Source organism: Colobus angolensis, unplaced genomic scaffold (genome assembly GCF_000951035.1).
Source record: "Colobus angolensis palliatus isolate OR3802 unplaced genomic scaffold, Cang.pa_1.0 Scaffold132, whole genome shotgun sequence".
Taxonomy (NCBI): Eukaryota; Metazoa; Chordata; class Mammalia; order Primates; family Cercopithecidae; genus Colobus; species Colobus angolensis.
The window spans coordinates 1,720,323-1,746,506 of NW_012114400.1; the positions used below are offsets into that span (position 1 = coordinate 1,720,323).

The 26,184-nt window shown below is 37.2% G+C and overlaps 1 protein-coding gene across 2 annotated transcripts in view; it reads left to right on the top strand.

Annotated features, from left to right (window-relative positions):
* SWT1 (SWT1 RNA endoribonuclease homolog (S. cerevisiae)) overlaps window positions 1-26,184 on the top strand; it is a 128,195-nt gene that overhangs the window by 30,783 nt on the left and 71,228 nt on the right. For both annotated transcript variants that reach the window (XM_011934176.1, XM_011934177.1), the window contains exons 10-14: window positions 3,510-3,603; window positions 12,901-13,046; window positions 14,959-15,122; window positions 17,196-17,334; window positions 24,347-24,495. In XM_011934176.1, the coding sequence (XP_011789566.1) occupies window positions 3,510-3,603; window positions 12,901-13,046; window positions 14,959-15,122; window positions 17,196-17,334; window positions 24,347-24,495 (692 nt within the window). The remainder of the gene's footprint in view (window positions 1-3,509; window positions 3,604-12,900; window positions 13,047-14,958; window positions 15,123-17,195; window positions 17,335-24,346; window positions 24,496-26,184) is intronic.

A 26,184-nucleotide genomic window follows, 5' to 3' on the forward strand; every position in this document is an offset into this window, starting at 1 on the left:
TTTTTTTTTTTAAAGACAGAGTCTTGCTTTGTCACCCAGGCTGGAGTGCAATGGTGTGATCTTAGCTCACTGCAATCTCCATCTCCTACCTCCACTTTCAAGCGCTTCTCGTGCCTCAGCCTCCTAGAGTAGCTCGGATTACAGGTGTGAGCCACCACACCCAGCTGAGTTTTGTACTTTTAGTAGAGATGACATTTGTCATGTTGGCCAGGCTGGTCTTGAACTCCTGACCTCAGGTGATCCACCTGCCTCATCCTCCCTCGGCTCACAGGTGTGAGCCACTGTGCCCGGCCAATAAAATTATATATTTTTTATAATAAGGTAAAAATAATTAAAGGCAACAAATAGTTATCTGCCACTCCCCCAATCAGACATTTGTTCTGTATTTTTATATTTTTCATTGTATTTTTATTGATTCATTTGTTTGCCAAGTATTTGTACCAGACACTGTTCCAAGTGTTGGGCCTGTAACAGTGAATGAGAAAGAGAAACCCTGTTGTTGAGGAGGTTAAATTCTATTAGGTATTAAACATCTTAATAACTATAATTTATATAGAATTTTTTATTCTGTGTGTGAGTAGAGGTCATTGATGTTGAGGTGCCATTTAAGCTGACTCTTTAATTTTTTTTTTGAGATGGAGTTTTGCTCTTGTTGCCCAGGCTGGAATGCAATGGTGTAATCTCGGCTCACTGCAATCTCTGCCTCCCGGGTTCAAGTGAGAGATTCTCCTGCCTCAGCCTCCTGAGTAACTGGGATTACAAGCATGTGCCATCATGCCCGGCTAATTTTTAAAAAATTTTTTTAGAGATGGGGTTTCACCATGTTGGTCAGGCTGGTCTCGATCTCCTGACCTCAAGTGATCTGTCTGCCTCAGCTTCCCAAAGTGCTGGAATTACAGGTGTGAGCAACTGCACCTGGCCAAGCTGAATCTTAAGTAATAAATACATGGTACTTTTAAGCATTCACTATTGCCATACACTGGGCTAAATACTTTTTATGTATGTTCTCATTTACTCCTCATGATTAGAAACTTCGCCCGAGGATACATATCTAGTAAGTGGGAAAACAAGGATTCATATCCAGACTGGTCTGTTTCCAGAGTCTTTATTTTGTTCACTTTTGAACAGTACATGTACAGGTGCTCAAAAGTATTTGTTGAATAACTAAATATTTCATGAATAGTCTTACAGTTTATTTTTCAGCTCCATATGTCTTAGAAAAAGTGGCCCTACTGATAATCTTGAATTTGATACCTTTAGAACAGTGCACTGTTACTTTTAAGCCTCCTTTTACCTGCTGAATTGAATTGTTTAAAGTTAACTAATGATTTTGAGTTACACATTTTGCACTATTCATGGCATTTACCCTCTGAATTTAAGGGAAATTGGCTACTGTGATATATTTCTGTCTGGCTCACTGGTCATCTGATCAAGAAATTTAATCATATCTTCCTCATACTCATGTCCTGATATAGTTGAGCTCTGCCTAGATTTCACCAATATGAACTCCTAAATAGTTTTTCTTTGCATATCCATCTGGTTAGCATGGGAACCTGGTGCAAATTAAGCCCTATGTAAATATGTATTGCATGAATGAATGAGTTTTCTAATTTGAAGGATTCAAGGACTAAGTAATATAGGCCAGAAGTTGGGAGAAAAATGATTATAAACTGGGAAAAAGGTTGAGACTAATTGGCTGGTATGTCTTAAATTTTAATGTATAAGAGACAGGCCAAGAGCTTAAATTAGTGTCTGGGTCCAGGCTTCAAAGATTCTTACCCAGATATATATTTGGGGTGTGGTCCTGTATTCTATTATAAGTACCCTAGGGAGTTCTCAGGTAGGTAGTGTATGGACTTGTGGGAAACATTATCTTTGGTCCAATTTCTACACATTGTATTATTATTATTATTATTTTGTTCTTAATTTTTTTAGAGACAAGGTCTCATCCTGTCACCCAGACTGGAGTGCAGTGACATAATCATAGCTCACTGTAGACTTGAACTCCTAAGCTCAAGCGATTGTCCCTCCTCAGCCTCCTGAGTAGCTGGAACTACAGGACTACAGGAGTGTGCCACCGAGCCTGGCTAATTTTCTTGTTTTTTTGTAGAGGCAGAGTCTTGCCATGTTGCCCAGGCTGATCTTGAAATGCTGACTTCAAGCGATCCCTCTGGCTCAGCCTCTCAAAATGTTGGGATCTCAGGCACTGACCACCTGGCCTGCATTATTTTTACAAAAACTGAATTTTTGCTACGTGTTTTGAGGCTTAGAGAATGCCAGAGGGTACCCTGTCAGCAACTGATTAACATTTGTTAGGAATTACTTTTCGTGTTACCTTCCTAGGGCCCATATTTCCTTCTCCTGTATATCTCTTAATTGTGTTGCTTTAGAGATTAAGGAAGAGCACACACAGGAAACTAGTTTAGTTATTGGTAGAACAGTTGCTTATTAGTTCACAGACTTCTTAAGCTGAGAAAATGTTAAGTTACTTACAATCTGTGACTGAATTGATAACAGAATTCATGGTTTTTGGTTTCTAGTCTGACATTTAGCCTTCTGATCACATTTCTTTCCTTTGAGTTTGCTAATAACCATATCCTAGACTGTTTTAATAGTGAACTAACCACATTAAATCCACAACTATATGCTATGTAAATTCTAGATTCAGAGTTTTTTAAAAATTATTTTACTTTCTTGTCTTTTTATTTAAAAAGTTTTCTTTCTTTTATATGTATATATAAAATAAATATATGAAATATGTATTTCTTATATTTATTATATAGGTATATATTTATACATATATGTATATATACTTTAAAAATTTTTTTTGAGACGGTGTCTCACTCTGTTGTCCAGCGTGGAGTGCAGTGGCACAATCTCAGCTCACTACAACCTCTGCCTCCTGGGTTCAACTGATTCTTCTGCCTCAGATTCCAAGTAGCTGGGATTACAGGCACCTGTCACAACGCCTGGCTAAATTTTGTATTGTTAGTAGAGATGGGGTTTTACCTTGTTGGCCAGGCTGGTCTCGAACTCCTGACCTCAAGTGATCTGCCCACCTCGGCGTCCCAAAGTGCTGGGATTACAGGCGTGAGCCACCATGCCCAGCTGAGATACATTTATTAATAGAGTTTTTGAGAGTAGTTTTAGTTTCACGGGAAAATGAAAAGACAACAAGATTTCCCACATACTTCCTGCCCCTACACAAGCATAGCTTCCCCATTATCAATATCCTTCGCTGGAGTGGATATACCTTTGTTATAGTTGATGAACCTCCATTGACATCATTATCACTCTGAGTACATAGTTTACATTAGGTTCACTCTTGGCTTTGTACACTCTGTGGATTTAGACAAATGTGTAATGATGTGTGTCCACCATCATAGTGTCGTACCTTAACTACCTTCAATCTCATAGATATTTTCATTTTGTAAATACAGCCTAGATTATTTCTGTGGCACCCACATTTCTAGGGTACTTATTGACCGTTGCCTTTACTAAATTTGCAGATGGATTGAGTGATGAGAACAATGATGATCGAGTACTAAAATGCTGTCTCCAGCAGCAGGAATTATTCCCTTGTTCTTTTGTTATTCTGTGCACGTGAGTTTCATAGTCATTTTACTTTTTATTTTTAAAAAATAAACCAAATAATTAAAAAAAACATACTGTATCCAGCATACCAAGGATCAAAAACATTTATAATTTTCCAAATGTATCAGTAAGCATACCCACTTGTATCTGATAGTCTTATAATGTATGAGCTCTAGAGGAATGAGATCTCAACTAGATGAAGTTTCATTTTAATTTAATTTTTATGCAATTCAGAAAACTTGGAAAAAGCAGGGGAAAAGGCACTTAATATCCCTCCAAAATAGTTTAAAAATCAGAATCTGACAGGATGTCTGACAGGATGAGATAAGAAATTTATTTACTTACCTATTGGTGAGGTGAAGATAGGGTGGTTTATGTTGGAGTTGTGTGCTGGGTGCCTGTTACAGAGTTAGACTGCCTGGCTTGGAGTCCTGGATCTATCATTTATCAGCATTGTGACCCTGGACAAGTTGCCTAACTTAGTTTCGTCATGTGAAATAAACAGGAAGAATAATATTACCTGCCTCATGAGATTATTGTAAGTATTTAATCTGTTAATATATGTAAAGGATGTAGAATAGTGCCTAATATATAGTAGGATCTCAGGAAGAGTTTTCTCTCTCCTTCTCCCTTCCCCCTGCTTCTTCCCTCTCTGCTGATATTTCCATAACTTAGTTCAAAGATAAAACTAAGATAATACTAAACAAAATTTTATTCATCATGTATGAGAAAAGGTTCTGAAGGGACAGAAGAACAATTTTAATTTGCAGTTTTTTGGTTTTTTTTAAATCAGTCTACATCATGCTTTGAAATTTGCAGTTTTAATCTGTATTTTATTCACTGCAAAATGGAGTTTTCACAGTTTCATGATCATGCTCAAATTATTTCTGTGAAATGGAGCTATTATAGAAATCAGCAGCCCTAAGATGCTTCTTGCAAACGTTCTGGTCAGTGTTATTATTTTAGCTATCTTCAAAGATAATGTGATTATTTTTGCTATTAAAGGAAATATTAGAGATTTCTATCTTTAGATTTTAAATTATATTTTGATCTAGGACATATTTGGAGTTTGTTGAAGGCTGAAATAGAATTAATAATATATAAATCATTTTGAATTTGAGATAAATTTGAGAAGTAATTCTTTGTTGTGTAATTATTTTTTTAGTTCAGCTTAGAATGAAAATTAAATTGACAAAACTTTATTGATTCTCCATTATTTATACATGCACTGTTTTTTTGGGATTAACAGATATATTACTTTTTAGTGACTGAAAATTTATAGTCAAACCTTGCTTTTAATTCTGGCATAGTCATGTTCCAAGTGGTGAGCCTGTTTTTCTCTCTCTCTTTTTTTGGTTGGTTTGTTTGCATTTTCTTTAAATAGTGATAATCATGTGTATTGTATAAATCATACCTACTATTGTGAGGACATATTTATATTACTTAAAATGGATGATGGTAATGTCAATTGATAGTGATAGTAATCAGAAAAACTTTTGTAGCACTTATATACTATGCATCATTCTAAGTGCTTGCATTTACAATCCTAAGTCTGGGCCGGCAACACAATTAATATCTTCAATTCATATTGCTCTTCTAAACTCCAGGCTAATATATTCAACTATTTATTTGATATCTCTTGGATGTTTCATGGACGTCTGAAACCTATCATCTCCGTAAATGAACTCTTGAGGTTTTCTTTTCAACTCTTCTACACCTGAATAAAAACGGTCACCTCCCACCCATTTGCTAAAGCCAGAAACCAGGGAGTAAATTTTGATGCCTGACTTTTCTTTATGATCTATATACAGTGAATTAGCCAGTTCTGTGTTGTCTTCTTTAATTTTATGTTTTAGAAACAGGGTCTTGCTATGTTGCCCAGGCTGGTGTCAAACTCCTGGGCTCAAGCGATCCTCCTTCCTCAGCCCCCCAAGTAGCTGAGGAAATGCACAAATCTTAACTATACAATGTTGACAAATGGTTGCACTGGTGTAGCTCACATCCTGTCAATATATAGAACACGTCTGTAACTCCTGTGTCTTTTTTTTTTTTTTTTTAGACAGAGTCTCACTCTGTCACCCACGATGGAGTGCAGTGGCGCCATCTTGGCTCACTGCAGTCTCCACCTCTCGGGTTCAAGTGATTCTTCTGTCTCAGCCTCCCAAGAAGCTGGGATTACAAGTAGGTGCCACCACACGTGACTAATTTTTGTATTTTTAGTAGAAATGGGATTTCACCATATTGGTCAGGCTGGTCTCCAACTCCTGACCTCAGATGATCCGGCCCCCTTGGCCTCCCAAAGTGCTGGAATTATAGGTGTGAGCCACCGCACCTGACCCAGAAAGTACTCTCTTGCCCTTTTTGCTCTTTTTTTTCTTGTTTCTTTTTTTTTTTATTATACTTTAAGTTCTAGGGTACATGTGCATAACGTGCAGGTTTGTTACATATGTATACTTGTGCCATGTTGGTGTGCTGCACCCATCAACTCGTCAGCACCCATCAATTCATCATTTATATCAGGGATAACTCCCCAATGCAATCCCTCCCCCCTCCCCTCCTCCCCATGATAAGCCCCAGTGTGTGATGTTCCCCTTCCCGAGTCCAAGTGATCTCATTGTTCAGTTCCCACCTATGAGTGAGAACATGCGGTGTTTGGTTTTCTCTTCTTGTGATAGTTTGCTAAGAATGATGGTTTCCAGCTGCATCCATGTCCCTACAAAGGACGCAAACTCATCCTTTTTTATGGCTGCATAGTATTCCATGGTGCATATGTGCCACATTTTCTTAATCCAGTCTGTCACAGATGGACATTTGGGTTGATTCCAAGTCTTTGCTATTGTGAATAGTGCCGCAATAAACATACGTGTGCATGTGTCTTTGTAGTAGAATAATTTATAATCCTTTGGGTATATACCCAGTAGTGGGATGGCTGGGTCATATGGTACATCTAGTTCTAGATCCTTGAGGAATCGCCATACTGTTTTCCATAATGGTTGAACTAGTTTACAATCCCACCAACAGTGTAAAAGTGTTCCTATTTCTCCACATCCTCTCCAACACCTGTTGTTTCCTGATTTTTTAATGATGGCCATTCTAACAGGTGTGAGATGGTATCTCATTGTGGTTTTGATTTGCATTTCTCTGATGGTGAGTGATGATGAGCATTTTTTCATGTGTCTGTTGGCTGTATGAATGTCTTCTTTTGAGAAATGTCTGTTCATATCCTTTCCCCACTTTTTGATGGGGTTGTTTGTTTTTTTCTTGTATATTTGTTTGAGTTCTTTGTAGATTCTGGATATTAGCCCTTTGTCAGACGAGTAGATTGCAAAAATTTTCTCCCATTCTGTAGGTTGCCTGTTCACTCTGATGGTAGTTGTTTCTTAAGGTGGAAACTTAGATCACTTATTTGTTACTGCTACGAATGTCCTCTAAGCATTTCTGCAGTTGTATCCCACAAATTTTAATATGTTGTGTTTTCATTTTCATTCTATTCAATATACTTTATAATTTCCCTTGTGACTCTTTCTCTGACCCATAGGTTATTTAGACATTTGTTGCCTGATTGTAAGTATTTGCAAAATTTTCAGGTACTTTTTTTTTTTTTTTTTACTGAATTGTAGTTTAATTTCTTTATGAATTGAGAACATAATTTACATGGTTTCTGTTCTTTTAAATTTGTTAAAGTTTGTTTTGTGGCCAAGAATATGGTCTGTTTTAGTGAGTGTTTTCTGTGTATTTGAACAGAATGTGTATTCTGCCCTTATGGGTGGAGTATTCTATACATTTCAATTAGGTCAAATTGGTTGATAGTGTTCTTCAGGTCTTCTGTAACCTTAGTGGCCTACTTTTTCTTTTCTTTTCTTTTGTTTTTTATTTTTTACTTTTTTTTTTTGAGATGGAGTCTCACTCTGTCGCCCAGGCTGGAGTACGGTGGTGCAGTCTTGGCTCACTGCACCCTCTGCCTCCCGGGTTCAAGCAGTTCTCCTGCCTCAGCCTCCCGAGTAGCTGGGACTACAGTTGCATGCTGCCACTCCTGGCTAATTTTTGTATTTTTAGTAGAGACAGAGTTTCACCATGTTGGCCAGGATGATCTTGATCTCCTGACCTCGTGATCCTCCCACCTCAGCCTCCCCAAAGTGCTGGGATTACAGGCATTAGCCACCTTGCCCAGGCTGGTTGCCTGCTTTTTCTATGATCTTTGTGAAAGGAGTATTGAAGTCTCCAACTATAATCGTGGATTTGTCTATTTCTCCTTTCAGTTCTATTTGTTTTGCTTCATGTATTGTGAAAGCCACTAAAGCTATGGCTTTCTGTTGTGGTAAAGCCATTGATGAATTGGAGAATTCCCTCAGGCAAAAAGATAGAAACTTGTAGTAAGATGCATATACATCTAAGATTCTTTATGCTTGTGTTCTTGAAGAAGTGCTGCTTTTATAATTATGTAATGTCCTTTTTGGTTCTGACATTATTCCTGGTTCTAAAGCCTTCTTTGTCTAGTACTAATGCAACTATTCCAACTTTCTTTTGCTTAGTATTTATGTGATATATCTTTTTGTATCATTTTACTTTTAGCCCATCTATGCCTGTATATTTAAAGTAAGTTTCTTGTAGACATCATGTAGTTGGTTCTTTTTTGAACAGTCTGACAATTTCTGTCTTTTAACTGTTTAGACCATACGTATTTAATTTGTTGGATTAAAATCTACCATTTTGCAAATTATTTTCTATTTGTTTTGTTCCATCTGTGTTGTTTTTCCTTTTTCTCTTTTTGATTAATTGTTCATTTTTAATGATACCATTTTGTCTCCATTATTTACTTATTTATACTTTTTTGAAAAAACTTCTTATGGTTGTTTTCGCGTTTACAATATACATCTTTACTTATCAAAGCCTATCTTCAAATATTATACTGCTTCACAGGTAGTATAAGGATATTACTGTTGTATATATTGTCCCATAGCTCTTGGATACTTTTTTTTTTTTTAATCTTTTTATTATCTTTTTGTTTAAGTTTGGGTAATTTCTTTTGACTTCCCTTCGGGTTTGTTGATTCTTTTCTTGCCTTTGTCAAGTCTATTGACAAGCCTGTTCAAGGCATTCTTCATTTTTGTTACTGTGTTTTTTATTGCTAGGATTTCCATTTTATTCTTATGGTTTTCATCTCTGCAAAACTGCTTGATTTTCCCTTCTTCCACCTTTTCCATTAAGGGCTTTAAGATATTAATGAAAATTAGTTTAAATTTGCTGTCAGATAACTTCAGTATCTGTGTTGTATCCAAGTCTAGTTCTATTGATTACTTTGACTCTTGGCAGTATGTTGTTTTTCTCTGGGCATACTTTATATGTAGATTTTTGAGCTCACTTGCTCTATGGTTTCTTTTCTTCAGTTTCTCCTTAACTTTATTATTATTTTTATTAGACTTTAAGTTCTGGGATACATATGCAGAACGTGCAGGTTTGTTACATTGGTATACACGTGCCATGGTGATTTGCTGCACCCGTCAACCTGTCATCTGCATTAGGTATTTCTCCTAATGCTATCCCTCCCCTATCCCTCAATCCCCCAACAGGCCCTGGTGTGTGGTGTTCCCCTCCCTGTGTCCATGTGTTCTCATTGTTCAACTCCCACTTATGAGTGAGGACATGCAGTGTGTGGTTTTCTGTTCCTGTGTTAGTTGGCTTCCAGTGCCATCCATGTCCCTGCAATGGACATGAACTCATCCTTTTTTATGGCTGGATAGTTTTCGGTGGTGTATATGTGCCACATTTTCCTTATCCAGTCTATCATTGATGGACGTTTGGGTTGGTTCCAAGTCTTTGCTATTGTGGATAGTGCTGCAGTAAACATACGTGTGCATGTGTCTTTATAGCAGCATGACTTATAATACTTTGGGTATATACCCAGTAATGGGATTGCTGGGTTAAATGGTATTTCTGGTTCTAGATCTGTGAGGAATCACCACACTGTCTTCCACAGTGGTGAACTAATTTACACTCCCACCGACAGTGTAAAAGTGGTCCTATTTCTCCACATTCTCTCCAGCATCTGTTGTTTCTTGACTTTTCAATGATCGCCATTCTCACTGGCGTGAGATGGTATCTCATTATAGTTTTGACAGAATCTCACAGCATTTGCTTGTCTGTAAAGGATTTTATTTCTCCTTCCCTTATGAAGCTTAGTTTGGCTGGATATGAAAGTCTGGGGTGAAAATTCTTTTCTTTAAAATTGTTAAATATTGGCCCCTCACTCTCTTCTAGCTTGCAGGGTTTCTGCCGAGAGATCTGCTGTTAGTTTGATGGGCTTCCCTTTGTGGGTAACCCGACCTTTCTTTCTGGCTGCCCTTAACATTTTTTTCCTTCATTTCAATCTTGGTGAATGTGATGATTATATGTCTTGGGGTTACTCTTCTTGAGGAGTATCTTTGTGATGTTCTCTGTATTTTCTGAATTTGAATGTTGACCTTTCTTGCTAGGTTGGGGAAGTTCTCCTGGATAACATCCTGAAGTGTGTTTTCCAACTTGGTTCCATTCTCCCTGCCACTTTCAGATAAACCAATCAAATGTAGGTTTGGTCTTTTCACATCGTTCCATATTTCTTGGAGGCTTTGTTCATTCCTTTTCATTCTTTTTTCTCTAATCTTGTCTTCAGGCTTTAGTTCATTAAGTTGATCTTCAGTCTATGATATCCTTTCTTTTGCTTGATCAATTTGGCTATTGATACTTGTGTATGCTTTACGAAGTTCTCGTGCTGTGTTTTTCAGCTCCGTTAGGTCATTTATCTTTTTCTCTAAACTGGTTATTCTAGTTAGCAATTCATCTAACCTTTTTTTTTTTTTTTCAAGGTTCTTAGCTTCCTTGCATTGAGTTAGAACATGCTCCTTTAGCTCGGAGGAGTTTGTTATTACCCACCTTCTGAAGCCTACTTCTGTCAGTTCATCAATTCATTCTGTGTCCAGTTTTGTTCCCTTGCTAGTGAGGAGTTGTGATCCTTTGGAGGAGAAAAGGTGTTCTGGTTTTGGAATTTTCAGCCTTTTTGGGCTGCGTTTTCTTCATCTTCATGGATTTATCTACGTTTGTTCTTTGATGTTGGTGACCTTCAGATAGGGTTTCTGTGTGGACGCCCTTTTTGTTGATGTTGATGCTGTTCGTTTCTGTTTGTTGATTTTCCTTCTAGCAGTCAGGCCCCTCTGCTGCAGGTCTGCTGGAGTTTGCTGGAGGTCCACTCCAGACCTTGTTTGCCTGGGTATCACCAGCAGAGGCTGTAGAGCAGCAAAGATTGCTGCCTGTTCCTTCTTCTGGAACCTTCATCCCAGAGGGGCACCCGCCAGATGCCAGCTGGAGCTCTCCTGTATGAGAGATCTGTTGACACCCTGTTCGAGGTGTCTCTTAAGGGGCACGAGGGTCAAGGACCCACATGAGGAGGCAGTCTGTCTCTTCTGTCTCTTAGCAGAGCTCAAGCACTGTGCTGGGAGATCCACTGCTCTCTTCAGAGCCAGCAGGCAGGAACGCTTAAGTCTGCTGAAGCGGTGTCCACAGCCACTGCTTCCCCAGGGTTCTCTGCCCCAGGGAGATGGGAGTTTTATCTACAAGCTCCTGATTGGGGCTGCTGCCTTTCTTTCAGAGATACCCTGCCCAGAGAGGAGGAATCTAGAGAGTCAATCTGGCTACAGCAGCTTTGGGGTGCTGTGGTGGACTCTGCCGAGTCTAAACTTCGTGGGTGCTTTGTTTACACTGTTAGGGTAAAACCACCTACTCAAGCCTCAGTAATGGCAGATGTCCCTACCCCACTGAGCTCGAGCGTCCCAGGTCGACTTCAGACTGCTGTGCTGGCAGCGAGAATTTCAAGCCAGTGGATCTTAGCTTGCTAGGCTTTGTGGGGCTGGGATCTACTGAGCTAGACCACTTGGCTCCCTGGCTTCAGCCCCTATTCCAGGGGAGTGAATGGTTCTGTCTTGCTGGTGTTCCAGGAGCCACTGGGGTGTGAAAAAAACCTCCTGCAGCTAGCTCAGTGTCTGCCTAAATGGCCGCCCAGTTTTGTGCTTGAAACCCAGGGCCCTAGAGATGTAGGCACCTAAGGGAATCTCCTGGTCTGTGGGTTGCGAAGACCATGGGAAAAGTGTAGTATCTGGGCTGGAGTGCACCGTTCCTCAGGGCACAGTCCCTCACAGCTTCCCTTGGCTAGGGAAGGGAGTTCCCTGACCTCTTGCACTTCCTGGGTGAGTGGATGCCCCACCCTGCTTCAGCTTGCCCTCCGTGGGCTGCACCCTTTGTCTACCCAGTGCCAGTGAGATGAGTTGGGTACCTCAGTTGGAAATGCAGAAATCACCTGCCTTCTGCGTTGATCTTGCTGGAAGCTGCATACCGGAGCTGTTCCTATTCAGCTGTCTTACCAACCACCAATCCAGAGCACTCTCTCCCTTAACTTTCCAGCTGCCCTGGTCAACCTTGAACATGGTTCTTTGACATTTCAAGTCACTACTACTTGTCACACTTGATGAATTGGGAAGTGCCCTGAGGTAAAAAGAGACTTGTAGTTCTCACTATGCATTTTCTGTGTCTTCAGGGTAGATCCCACTCCAGCTTCTGCCTACATTCTGTTGCTCTCTAGTGCCTTCAAATAGTTAATTTTTTTTTTTGGTTTAGGTTTTATAATTCTCGTTCATAGTAGGGTTAGTGTGGCCAAACTACTCTGCCATTAACAGAAGCTGGACGCCTACTGGCCTCCGAAACAATTTAATAAACACAGGTAAGATCATGTCATTTCCCCACTGAAGCCCTTAAATTTCCTGTTTTTTAATGCCCTTGTCTTCCTCTGTAACCTCATAAACTGGTCTCATGCACTATGTTCTAATCATATTGATTTCTTTCAGCAAACAGCAAGTTTGTGCTATTTGTCTTATGCTTAATCTGAGTACATTTGTACTTGTCTGCCCACTGTAAATTATTTCTCTTACATAGCTCTGTGTTTCTCTTTGGATAGTCACATTCCTGTATTCAAATCCAGCTCCTACTTACTGGGTATAACTTCGGACAAGTTCCCCATCTGTGGAATGGGAGTAAAGTTAATACTACTCCTACCTCAGAAGTTTGTTGTGAGGATTAAATAGCTTTATATATATATAAAGCACTTCAGTATGGTGCCTAGTACCCAAAGCTCATATTTTTTTTAAAAAAGTCGTTATTCTTTCTTAATGTATTGGCTGAGAATCACCTGCCTCTGACTAGATCTCATGTGTTTTGATTTGCCATGTGGTTTACCTTATAAAAAAATATTTTTTCCTCCTAATCCCAACCTCCCAACCTTAGGGATGATAGAAACTTAAGAAACAAAGGCCTAATAAGTGGTGTGAAGTCACTCAGTAAAGAAGAATTGAGTGCAGAGTTATTACACTTATCTCTGAACACAGATGTGTGTCATCAGCCTTGTATTCCTAAGCAACAGTTGAAAGCAGGTAATATTTTTACTGTAAATAATTAGAGATATATCTTATTTTATACACTAAGATTATTTATAACATTAGAATCGGTAGTAAATTTTTATTTTGTTCATTTAAAATAACATCATTTGGAATACTTGCTGGCACGTAAATCATTGAATAAATGAAAGTTATGATGGTAATCCAAAAGAAAACATAATTAACATTATTACCTTCTTTATGTACTTTTACAAATTAATTTGATGTTTTTGTCTGCATGCTCACATACGTTTTTACATTATAATCACTGTGTACATGCTAATTTGTACCTTGGAGAGTATACCTTTATTTTTCACCTTCATTTTCTTCAAATGAAACAGAGTGTTCCTTTTAAATTAATAGCAGTTATAGGAGATATTTAATTGACATAGAGATAATTTTTTAGTTTCTTTTTTAAGTTGGCTTTCTATTTATAGCCTTCTATTAATATGGTAAAAACTAAGCTAACAATAGAGAAACTTGTTGGAATCTGGTAATAGTTTTCTTTTTTAAAATTTTAAACTAATAATTAAGAAGTAACAGGCTGGGTATGCTGATTCACGCCTGTAATCCCAGCACTTTGGGAGGCCGAGGCGAGTGGATCATGTGAGGATTTCGAGAGCAGCCTGGCCAACATAGGGAAACCCTATCTGTACTAAAAATACAAAAAGATTTGCTGGGTGTGGTGGCGGGCACCTGCATTCCCAGCTATTCGGGAGGCTGAGGCAGGAGAATCACTTGAACCCGGGAGGTGGAGGTTGCAGTGAGCCAAGATTGTGCCATTGTACTTCAGCCTGGGCAATAAGAGCAAAACTCTGTCTCAGAAAAAAAAAAAAAAGAAGGGCAATACTATTATTTCATTTTTTTTTCACCAGAATAATCTGTTCTGTAGCTTGATATTTGAAGAAATATTATATTAAATCTGACATTATTTATAGGTACATCCCACCTTTTCCGTCTTTGGGGAAAATGATTATTGAAGTCTCTAATATATGTGCATTTTACATATAGTTGTGTAAATAGTCATATATACATATATACTACTTATTTACCCTTTTTGGAAATAATGTTTTTGTCAAAATATTTAAAATGGCCTTTGAAGGAATAACAGGCTATTCTAGTTTACAGTTTTTCAAGGGTAGTGTGTCTTTAGCTTGTCCACTTTGTAGAGATAAGCCACTTAATATTTTTAATTTTACCATAAGAAAATTACAGTTGTTTTCAAGTATCTAAAAAGTAATGTTATTGAAATGATATCACTTAAAATAATAAAAGTTCTTTTTAAAAGAGGAGGGCATGAAGATAGTTAAGCTGGAAATTTATTGATGTAGGCTGAGTTTAGAAAAATATTCCATTTTTGCCAGCTACTCGGGATGCTGAGGCAAGAGAATCGCTTGAACCCAGGAGACAGAGGTTTCAGTGAGCCGAGATCGTGCCACTGCATTCCAGCCTGGGCGACAGAGCGAGACTGTCTCAAAAGAAAAAAAAAAAAAAGAAAAATATTCCATTTTTGAGAAAAAACCCATTTTGATCCATAGTTATTGGTTTTTTTGTTGTGAATAAATCTAAGGCATTCTTGTAACTCTTTTTGGAATATAATAAAATTAAATTGTAGTTAAAATATCACATAAATTTCTTACATTTTTATTTGAATAAAAATATTATTTTATTTTGCCCGTTAAAAAGATAAAACGTTTGTTAAAGTAATATATTTATGTTGCATCTAAAGCAGCTATAGTAGAAATACATGTTTCTAAATATTGTTTTGAAAATAAAGTATTGGTTTGTTTTATATATAATTCAAATATCATATACATAAAATGTTTACTGTTTATGGCAATATACCAATTATATGTATAATATTTACTGTTAGCATTCTAAATAAAGTCTGTAACTATTTGTTTTGAAGAAACAGCACCCTTGAAAGAGAGCTATAAGGAGGAATCTATAAATTCTGGACTGGCCATTCTACTTGAGAGCATTGTATCTGATCTTGAAAAATCTCTTGGAACAGGTTTATCTTCAATATTAGAAACAGAAATGAAAATTGCTTTTGGAAGCCTTTGGATGGAGGTGATTAGTTGAACTCTATTAGTTGAAAATTTCTTTTTTATTGCTGAAGATTTGTTATTTTAAGAAATATTACTTGTGTAAAATGCATAAGCTTCATTGAATAATCTGTGTCATGTTACATTTTTCTTCAAGTTTTTGAAATAGTTTTTTGACAGTTAAACGATGGATGTTTCTTTTTTTTTTTTTTTGAGACGGAGTCTCGCTCTGTTGCCCAGGCTGGAGTGCAGTGGCCGGATCTCAGCTCACTGCAAGCTCCGCCTCCCAGGTTCACACCATTCTCCTGCCTCAGCCTCCCGAGTAGCTGGGACTACAGGCGCCGCCACCTCGCCCGGCTAGTTTTTTGTATTTTTTTTCGGTAGAGACGGGGTTTCGCCGTGTTAGCCAGGCTGGTCTCGATCTCCTGACCTTGTGATCCGCCCGTCTCGGCCTCCCAAAGTGCTGGGATTACAGGCTTGAGCCACTGCGCCTGGCTGGACATTTCTTAAGTGTTAAGAATGTATGTTATTCTTTTTTTTGAGTCAAGAGGTATTTATTTTCCAGCTGCTGTGTGTCAGATGCACTGTCCCATGGTGCTTAAATTGAATTAAAAAAAACCATCTATTTAATTTGAGTCAAAATGTCTAATATAAGGAATCTCCCTAGCAATATGTATTCAGAAAAAGAAGTATGTATTTTTGCTTGTGCCACGTAAATGTAAGCATCAGAGTATAAGTTGATTGTATTAGCAAGATATTCTGAATTTTCTTTGGATTCACACCTTTTCAACAATCAGTAAAACTCCAAATTTAACAATAATGGTTTCAGAAGTTCAGTGTTTGTTTTGTTTTGAGATGGTGTCTCGCTCTTATTGCCCAGGCCTGAGTACAATGGCACGATCTTGGCTCACTGCAACCTCTGCCTCCCAGATTAAAGTGATTCTCCTGCCTTAGCCCTGCAAGCAGCTGGGATTATAGGCATGTGACACCACACCCAGCTAATTTTTGTATTTTTAGTAGAGACGAGGTTTCACCATGTTGGTCAGGCTGGTCTTGAACTGCTGTCCTCAAGTGATCCTTCTGTCTCAGCCTCCCAAAGTGCTGGGATTACAGGCGTGGGCATTTATAGATAGAAGAAACATGATTTCCCATCAATCATAGCTTGTATCTATTCCAGCTATTCAGTGAGATTCTAATATTTGCCAGAACGGTATATTTGCTACTTGATTATATTATCAAAGTTGAACCAAAATGATGACGAATTATCAGAAGATACTAGGAGTGTTGATATCTCATAGTAGAGATAAGGCAAGTAATTGTATATATGTGAATGATTCAGAAAAGGAAGTGTTGACATCTTATAGAATTAAATGATCAATGTTTTTAATAGGCATGTCTTCGCAAGAGTGTAGCAACTGACAATTATAATTGACATTTTTTTCTTTCTTCCTTTTTTTTTTTGAGATGGAATTTGGCTGGAGTGCAGTCGCGTGATCTTGGCTCACTGCAGCCTCCTCCTTCTGGTTTCAAGTAATTCTCCTGCCTCATCCTCCCAAGTAGCTGGGAATACAGGTGTCTGCCACCACGCCCAGCTAATTTTTGTATTTTTAGTAGATATGGGGTTTCACCATGTTGGCCAGGCTGGTCTCGAACTCCTAAACTTGTGGTCCACCCGCATCGGTCTCCCAAAGTGCTAGGATTACAGGCATGAGCCACTGGACAACTTTTTTCTATATGGATTATCCCCCACTTATATGAAATAATTAGATTTTCTTATAAAGATGACTGTGTTGACAAGTAGATTGAAGGACCTCTGCTGATAAAACTATGTTTCCTCTGATTAGAACTATGTTTTCTTTTTTGCACACACATTTTCTGAAACAATAAAGATTAATACTAATATGAATTTTACAAAAGCAATTTGCAGTGGAATTAGCATTTTAATTTTGTTATGATTGACTTTACATCTTTTAATTTAAAAAGAATCCGACTAACTATATTTTGCTTAGAAATATATGTAGGAATTCCTAAATAGGTACTTTTTAATAATAGGAATAATAAATCTAGAGATGTTAATTTTTTTCTACATGCTCTTTAGATCCTGTACCTGAAACCTCCATGGACTCTACTACATTTACTACAGTGCTTTAAAAAACACTGGTTGGCTGTATTTGGATTAGTTATGGAAAAGAACTTGCTTTTAACTATTGAGAGCCTATATAAAAATCTCTGTAAAGGTATGAATCTTTTATTTTTCTCTTTAGCAGTGTGGTATTAAGTCAGACTAGCAGATATATTCCATGGAATGTGAAGATAAATTAATGAAGAATTTGTTAATTAGTTCTTAATCAGTTATACTTCTAATTTCTAAAGGTATTTGTGGAAACTGGATGAATAGATGCAGCTCATAGAGCTTGTGACTGTAAATGGTATTGTTGTTGATATTTCAAGATATTGTGAATATATAATTTTTGATGATGTTTACTTTGAAAACTTTTAAAACCATGTTTTACAGTCTATTCAGGTACACCAATAGAATTCATTAGACATTTTTCATTTCTCATAGTGTGTAACACAAACTTTGAGCACATTTCATGTACTAATTTTCAAAATAGTATGTCAAGGTTTCTATTTAAACTATATGAATAAGGAACAAGAAACTTTGGCTTTGGTGTATAGTGAATTTTAGAACTGGAAGAGACCACAGTGAACAACTTAGTTGGTTTTTAAATTATATTGAACAGAACTTTCGACTTCTTGAAGTGCCTCCCCTGCCACAGATGGGTGATGGATAGATTGAAGGGGAGCCCGGTAGGTGGTGCCTTTGGCCCTTAACCCCAACTTTAGCCAGAGCAGCTTTTAAAAATGTCTTTATATATGGAAGTTCTATATAGGACTTGGAAAAAAGTTGATCTGCTATGAGGAAAAAAATGCGAGAAAAACTGATCTAATGTTATTAAAGCCTGTATTTTATGATCAAGGAAACTAGTCTTGAAACAGTAGGTGACTTGTTTCAAAATCAAATAACTAGATTTGTCTTGTTATGCCTTTAAAAGGCAAAGGCTGGGCATGGTGGCTCATGCCTGTAATCTCAGCACTTTGGGAGGCCAAGGTGGGTGAATTGCTTGACCCCAGGAGTTCAAGGCCAGCCTGGGCAAGGTGGCAAAACTCCCTTTCTAGCAAAAATACGAAAATTAGTCAGGTGTGGTGGTGCATGCCTGTAGACCCAGCTACTTGGGAGCCTGAGGTGGGAGGATCATCTGAGCCTGAGAGGTGGAGGTAGCAGTGAGCCAAGATGGTGCCACTGCATTCCAGCCTGGGCAACAGAATGAGACCCTGTCTCAAAAAACATATAAAAAAGCAAAATGTGATTATTATTAAGGGTTCAGTTGGTACTTTGCCTTTTTCAAACTCCTCACATGAAGTAATGTGTTTATTATTTCATATATTAGTTATATCCAGCCTACTTCTGAAACATACCTGTGATATCTTAGTACCCTTGTACTTGAGTACAAGAGGGCTGTTAAGTAATTAAATTATTAAAGGCACCAAGGCCAGATAGTGAAGACTAGGAGATGATTAATTATGAATCATATGCAAATAATTATTGCAGCACTTGAACCCAGATTTTAACCTTAAAATCGTCATAGAAGCTAGGACAAAAAGGAAGAAAAACGCATATTCTACGATAGGTGTACCTTATTCTCTGTCTTTTCCTTGAAGTGTAAACTCTTTGAAAATGAGTTGTTCTCAGAGGAGTAAAAAGTAGAATAGTGATTACCAGAGGATGGTGAAGGTGCAGTGGTAGGGGATGGTAAGAGATTGATCAATATAAAAAGCTACAGTTAGATAGGAGGAATAAGTTCTGGTGTTCTGCTGCATTGCAGGATGACTAGAATTAACAGTTACGTATTGTATATTTCAAAATAGGTATAAGAGAATGTTCTTATCACAAAGAAATGATAAATGCTTAAGGTCATAGATATGCTAATTACCCTGATTTAATTGTTACACAATTTATATATGTGTCAAAACATCACATCATACTCCATAAATATGTACAATTATTATGTGTCAACCATAAATAAAATAAGTCAATAAATAAATATTTCCCCTAGGGGATTTAAAGGACCTAGTCATTTCCTTATGTCTCATCCATGGTAGATGTTCGATGAATATCTTTTTTTTCTTTTTTTCCGACCTTCTAACGTGATGAATTTACTCAGGAGTAAGGAAAAAGGATTATAATCTAGGATGCATAGCTATGGCAAGCCACAGGTGCACCTGAAGAGGAGAGACGAAGGGAAGGCTTTTATTGGCAAAAAGAAGTTCATACAAGCTCTTAAAAACAGAGTTTATTGGTTCCTGAGGCTCAAAGCCAGAGTTGGCGTTAGTTCATTGGTGTAGATACTGTTACTGGGCAAATGTTTTTTCAAGAGAGTCTTATCTGAACTGCTGTAGTCCTAAAGAATGTCTAGTGATAAACCCGGTTTAGAAATATGTGCATACATGAAAGACATGGATCATGAAAAGCATAAGATACATGAAGGTTGTGGAGGAATTTCTTGTGGGATTTTTTTAAGAAAATGCTTGAGACAGTTGTTATCTCAGAAATGCAAGCATGAGCTCCCCTCCTTCATGCTATCCTGGCTCCAATTATTTATTTATTTATTATTAGCTATTAAGCTCTGGGGTACATGTGCAGAACATGCAGCATGCAGGTTTGTTACATAGGTATACATGTGCCATGGTGATTTGCTGCGCCCATCAACCCATCATCTACATCAGGTATTTCTCCTAATGCTATCCCTCCCCTAGCCACCCACCCCCCACAGGCCCTGGTGTGTGATGTTCCCCTCCGTGTCCATGTGTTCTCATTGTTCAGCTCCCACTTATGAGTGAGAACATGTGGTGTTTTGTTTTCTGTTCTTGTGTTAGTTTGCTGAGAATGATGGTTTCCACCTTCATCCATGTACCTGTAAAGGAGATGAATTCATCCTTTTTTATGGCTGCATAGTATTCCATGGTGTGTATGTGCCACATTTTCTTTATCCACTCTATCATTGATGGGCATTTGGGTTGGTTCCAACTGTTTGCTATTGTGAACAGTGCTGCAGTAAACATACGTGTGCATGTGTCTTTATAGTACAATGATTTATAATCCTTTGGGTATATACTCAATAGTGGGATTGCTGAGTCAAATGGTATTTCTAGTTCTAGATCCTTGAGGAATCACCACACTGTCTTCCGCAATGGTTGAACTAATGAACACTCCCACCAACAGTGTAAAAGTGTTCCTATTTCTCCACATCCTCGCCAGCATCTGTTGTTTCTTGACTTTTTAATGATCGCCATTCTGACTGGCATGAGATGGTATCTCATTGTGCTTTTGATTTGCGTTTCTCTAATGACCAGTGATGATGAGCTTTCTTTCGTGTGTTTGTTGGCTGCATAAATGTCTTCTTTTGAGACGTGTCTGTTCATATCCCTTGCACACTTTTTGATGGGGTTGTTTTTTTCTTGTAAATCTATTTAAGTTCTTTGTATATTCTGGATATTAGTCATTTGTCAGATGGATAGATTGCAAAAATTTTCTCCCATTCTGTAGGTTGCCTGTTCACTCTGATGATAGTTTCTTTTACTGTGCAAAAGCACTTTAGTTTAGTAGATCCCATTTGTCAGTTTTGGCTTTCGCTGCCATTGCTTTTGGTGTTTTAGTCATGAAGTCTTTGCCCATGCCTGTCCTGAATGGTATTGCCTAGGTTTTCTTCTAGGGTTTTTATAATTTTAGGTGTTATGTTTAAGTCTTTAATTCATCTTGAGTTAATTTTTGTATAAGGTGCAAGGAAGGGATCCAGTTTTGGTTTTCTGCATATGGCTAGCCAGTTTTCCTAACACCATTTACTTGGACAAAATTCAACAGCCCTTCAAGCTAAAAACTCTCAAGAAACTAGGTATTGATGTAACATATCTCAAAATAAGTAAATAGCTCTTAAGCTGTGTATGACAAACCCAAAGCCAATATCACACTCGGCAAAAGATGGAAGCATTCCCTTTGAAAACCAGCACAGGACAAGGATGCCCTCTCTCACCACTCCTATTGAACATAGTATTGGAAGTTCTGGCCAGGGCAGTCAGACAAGAGAAATAAATAAAGGGTATTAAGTTAGGAAAAGGGGAAGTCAAATTGTCTCTGTTTGCAGATGACATGATCGATATTTAGAAAACCACGTCATCTCATCCCCAAATCTCCTTAAGCTGATAAGCAACTTCAGCAAAGTCTCAGGATACAAAATCAATGTGCAAAAATCACAGGCATTCCAATAAACCAAGAACAGACAAACAGCCAAATCATGAGTGAATTCCCATTCACAATTGCTAAACAGACAATAAAATACCTAGGAATACAACTTACAAGGGATGTGAAAGAACTCTTCAAGAACTACAAACCACTGCTCAAAGAAGTAAGAGAGGACACAAACAAATGGAAAAACATTCCATGCTCATGGATGGGAAGAATCAATATTGTGAAAATAATCATACTGCCCAAAGTAATTTATAGATTCAATGATATCCCCATCAAGCTACCATTGACTTTCTTCACAGAATTGGAAAAAGTACTTTAAGTTTCATATGGAACCAAAACAGAGCCCACATAGCCAAGACGATCCTAAGCAAGAAGAACAAAACTGGAAGCATCAGACTACCTGACTTCAAACTATACTACAAGGCTACAGTAGCAAAAACAGCATGGTACTGGAACTAAAACAAGTATATATAGACCAATGGAACTGAACAGAGGCCTCAGAAATAACACCACACATCTACAACCATCTGAATATCTATTTTTAATAAGTTACCAATTTTTTAAGGAATGACACTTTCCCATCATTGCCTTTAGTGTAGAAGTTGCTTATTAGTGATATGAGTATATGAAGGACATGGAACCACATACTGGACATCTCTCCAAAGCAGTTTTATAAAGCATGTAGAACCTTCTTTCATATCTTTTACCAGGGTCATAATTTAGTCGATCTTTTAAAAGAGAAAGTCTGTAAACTATGTGTAATCTCAAAGTTAGTTTAGTGTAAAAAATGAGGCATCTAGTTACCATCTTCCATCTGTTTTTCCTGGCAGGGGGATCTGGTCTTAGATGCAGCTGAGAGGTGGTAGGTAGCAGCTCTAACTGACAATAAGGAGAGAAGTGAAGATGTGATTACTGTATCTTCTGCTGAAAAATCAGTTTTGCAATCATTATGTGCATAGTTTGTTGGTCTTTGATCTCAAAGAATCTGATGCCTAACGTTTAATGAGCTAAGAATATGTCATGGGATTATAAAAGTACCTCTTGCCAGGAGTTCATTGCCAGCCTGGCCGACATGGTGAAACCCTATCTTTACTAAAAATACAAAAAAATTAGCTGGGTGTGGTGGTGGGTGCCTATAATCCCAGGTATTCAGGAGGCTGATGGAGGAGAATCACTTGAACCCGGAAGATAGAGGTTGCAGTGAGCCGAGATCACGCCATTGCACTCCACCCTGGGCAACAAGAGTGAAACTCTGTCTCAAAAAAAAAAAAAAAAAAATGCCTCTTGCTCTAAGATAATTTTGAATTAGAAAAATCACAATTTATGTTCTTGTTTACTATCTTTTAATAATACCTTCAGCTTTTGAATTATACATATGTTTAACTTCAGAATACCAAGCATGTATCCTTAGATTAGTTCATAGAAAATTGTGTGGAAAATGACTAGTAACTTTTATGACTTTGTTACCCATATTAGCTTTAAATAATTATTGGCCTTATATAAGCATTAGTTCATTAATGTAGATTTCCTTTTTTGTTGTGTCTGTATACTGGATTTATTTTCCTCATAACCTTAGGAACTTTCATAAGACGGAAATAAAATGATTAATTCTTATCTGTAAGCATCATTAAACATACCTTACTTTGGAAAAGCACCCTTAAAAGAAGTTGTGTCCAATTATATCTTCCTCAGGGGATTTACTAAGTTCATCAAATCTACAGTCTGTCCTGTGTGTAGCATCTCTTATTATCCACAGGAATTTAAACTAGTCATTGGCTTTACAAAGAAGTGAAAATTTTCCTGTAAGGAAATACATTGACTTGCTTTATTATTATTTTTTATATTTTTGGATAAAGGAGAAGCCAGAGGCTTGGCTATAACCATTAGATTAGAATTTCTGAATATTGTGGATTTAATTATTAAGATACAGTTTTTATTTCACTTGACCCTTCAGGATTTCACAAGCAAGTTCTTGTGTAAGAGATACAGAGGAACTCCTTATTGTTTTTTAAACTCATAGTGCCAATAAAAAGCCATGCCGATGATTCAGAATACAATAGAGTCTCTGAAACTGTGAACATAAAAACAAAAAGTAAACAACAGTATAGCATGGTTATTTTGAAAACCGTTAGGTAGCATTCTGCTTTAATAATGGAAATATTTTTTCTGTTCTGAGTTTTATGACATTATTACTTAATTTTATTGTTTATAACTTTTGAAGTTTTTGAAATTATTGTCACCAGCTTTCCCAACCAGTTTGAGAATTTAATGTAATTAGTTTTAGTTCCTTGAGAGAAAATTGTTATACCTTTAAATTATTATTTGTAGATCATCTCACTTTTAATTTACAGAAAAAAATTCTGCAGGCTTCTTCTGCTTCTGCAGGCAAAAGTTTGTTGCCCAAACTTTTTTTCTCTCCTGAAATTGTGTTGTACATATAGAGATAACTCATTGTGTTTAGTAAATATAGTATTAAGTTTTATGTAATGGAGTTGAAGATAAATCACTATGTAGATAGATGATTAGAGGTGCCATATGTAGCTGACATGCTTACCAGTACAGTCTGACTCTTCTGATCTCTCCATAGTACTCTTATGTGAAATCACCTCAGCATTGAAATCTGTGGTTTGACTTGTTTCTTTGGTGATTTTCTCTTTTTTCTGAGAAGTGTAATATTCTTTAACTTTACTTTTACTTTGAAGTTGACCGCACTGAGAGAACTCCTGAAATCTGAATTCAGAATACCAGAATCAACTCAAAGGACTTTATAACTAAATCTATTTAATTATTGCTTTTTGTACCAGAGGGATAACTTAGGAGTGGCATATAGGTGTAAATGTATACTCTTCTTAAATTTCAAAATTAGTATTAGTGTTCCAAAGACAGTTTTATGATGTATACTCATTCTTCCATATTTTTCTGTCTTAATTTTCTATTACCAGCTAATAAGGCAGTGGATTTTACAACAGTCAAATTCTTGCTTCAGGATTCTAGAAGTTTGTTACATGCTTTCAGTACAAGATCAAATTATGATGGTATTCTTCCACAGACCTTTGCTCAAGTAAACAAACTCCTTCAGACATTTGCAGAGGTAAGATGCCTTTGGAATGGCAGTTAGAGTAGCTAATTATATATGTTCTGAAAATGTGTTTAGCAGACAACAGTAGGTAAAGGGTAATTTAATTCTAACTTATTCTAACATACTAGAGGCATTAAGTAAATGTTAAGTGAATTGAATAGAGAGTAAGCAACTCTTACAAGTTATAAAACACACATCCTTTTATGGAAGCAGTGTCACAGCAGTTGTTATTTTATATTATTTTCACTTATAGATGGAAGAAAGCTATGCATTGCTATTTGATTGTTCATTTACAGTGCCCTAAGCCAGTGGATCTCACATACATCAAAAATACCTAGAAAATTGTTTTAAACATATGGATGCCAAGACTCTCTCAAACCCTATTGAATCTATTTTTTGACAGTGTTACTTGGTAATGTTGTTGTCCTTGTTTTACTTTTTATTTTGAAATCATTTCAAACTTATAAAAAGGTTACAAGAACAGTACAATTAATCCCCATATATATTATTTACCCTGATTCTCCAAATGTTAATATTTTGTCACGTTTGCTTTATTTTCTTTCTCTACCTACCCACCTGTCTGTCCATCTATCTACCTATCTATATTTTTTTCTGAACTATTTGATAGTATGTTGCAGATAGTATGTTGCACTTTTTCCCCTAGGTCCCCTTTTTCCCCTGGATATTTCCATCTGCATTTTCTAAAAATAAGGATATCCTATGTAACTACAGTTTTTAGTAAGTTTCATGTAATTCTTATGCAGCCATCTTAGCTGATGCCTTTTTATCTCTTTTAAACTTAACTCTGTAATTTTTGTCCCCAGTATTACAGTCTTCTAATTTTTTATTTTTTTGACACAGGGTTTTACTCTGTCACCCTGGCACCATCAGGGCTCACTGCAACCTCCACCTCCTGGATTTAAGTGCTTCTTGCACCTCAGCCTCCCGAATAGCTGGGTCTATAGGCATGCACCACCACACCTGGCTAATTGTTCATATTTTTAGTAGAGGCAGAGTTTTGCCCTAATACCTAGGCTGGTCTTGACTCCTGGACTCAAGCAATCCTCCTGCCTCAGCCTCCCAAAGTGTTGGGAATACAGTTGTGAGGTACTGTGCCTGGCCTGTGATTTCAAGTCTAGAAAAATCTGAGAGTTTTATGTAGCATAAACAGCTCAAAAAACTTCAGTTATCACTACTACTAGAAGAGATATTAATGGAACTTTTATCCAGTATAGATATTATGTTCTCTTTTTTCTCTGAGGAACTGAATTGTCCAGGTTTTTCTCATTGATTTTTCATATCAAATAGGTCCCCTACCTATGAAGTAATCAAAGGATTAGATGATACTAACTAACATTAATCATAGTTGATGAGGAAAGCACTTCCTTGCTGAGAGAATACTTCATGGAGTAAAGGAAGCAGCTTTTTAAATAAACTGAGTAGAATTATGTGATCATTCTTGAGGAAAGAATGTATTTGAGGGGTGAAATGACCTTTTGGTTTGGGGTGACCAAAACATTGGTAGTTTTATTTTTTTAATGGCAAGCATGATTTTTATAACTATTAGTAGGAAAGAATGTATTTGAGGGGTGAAATGATCTTTTGGTTTGGGGTGACCAAAACATTGGTAGTTTTATTTTTTTAATGGCAAGCATGATTTTTAGAACTATTAGTAGGAAAAAATGGGCCTAGGGATTTAGA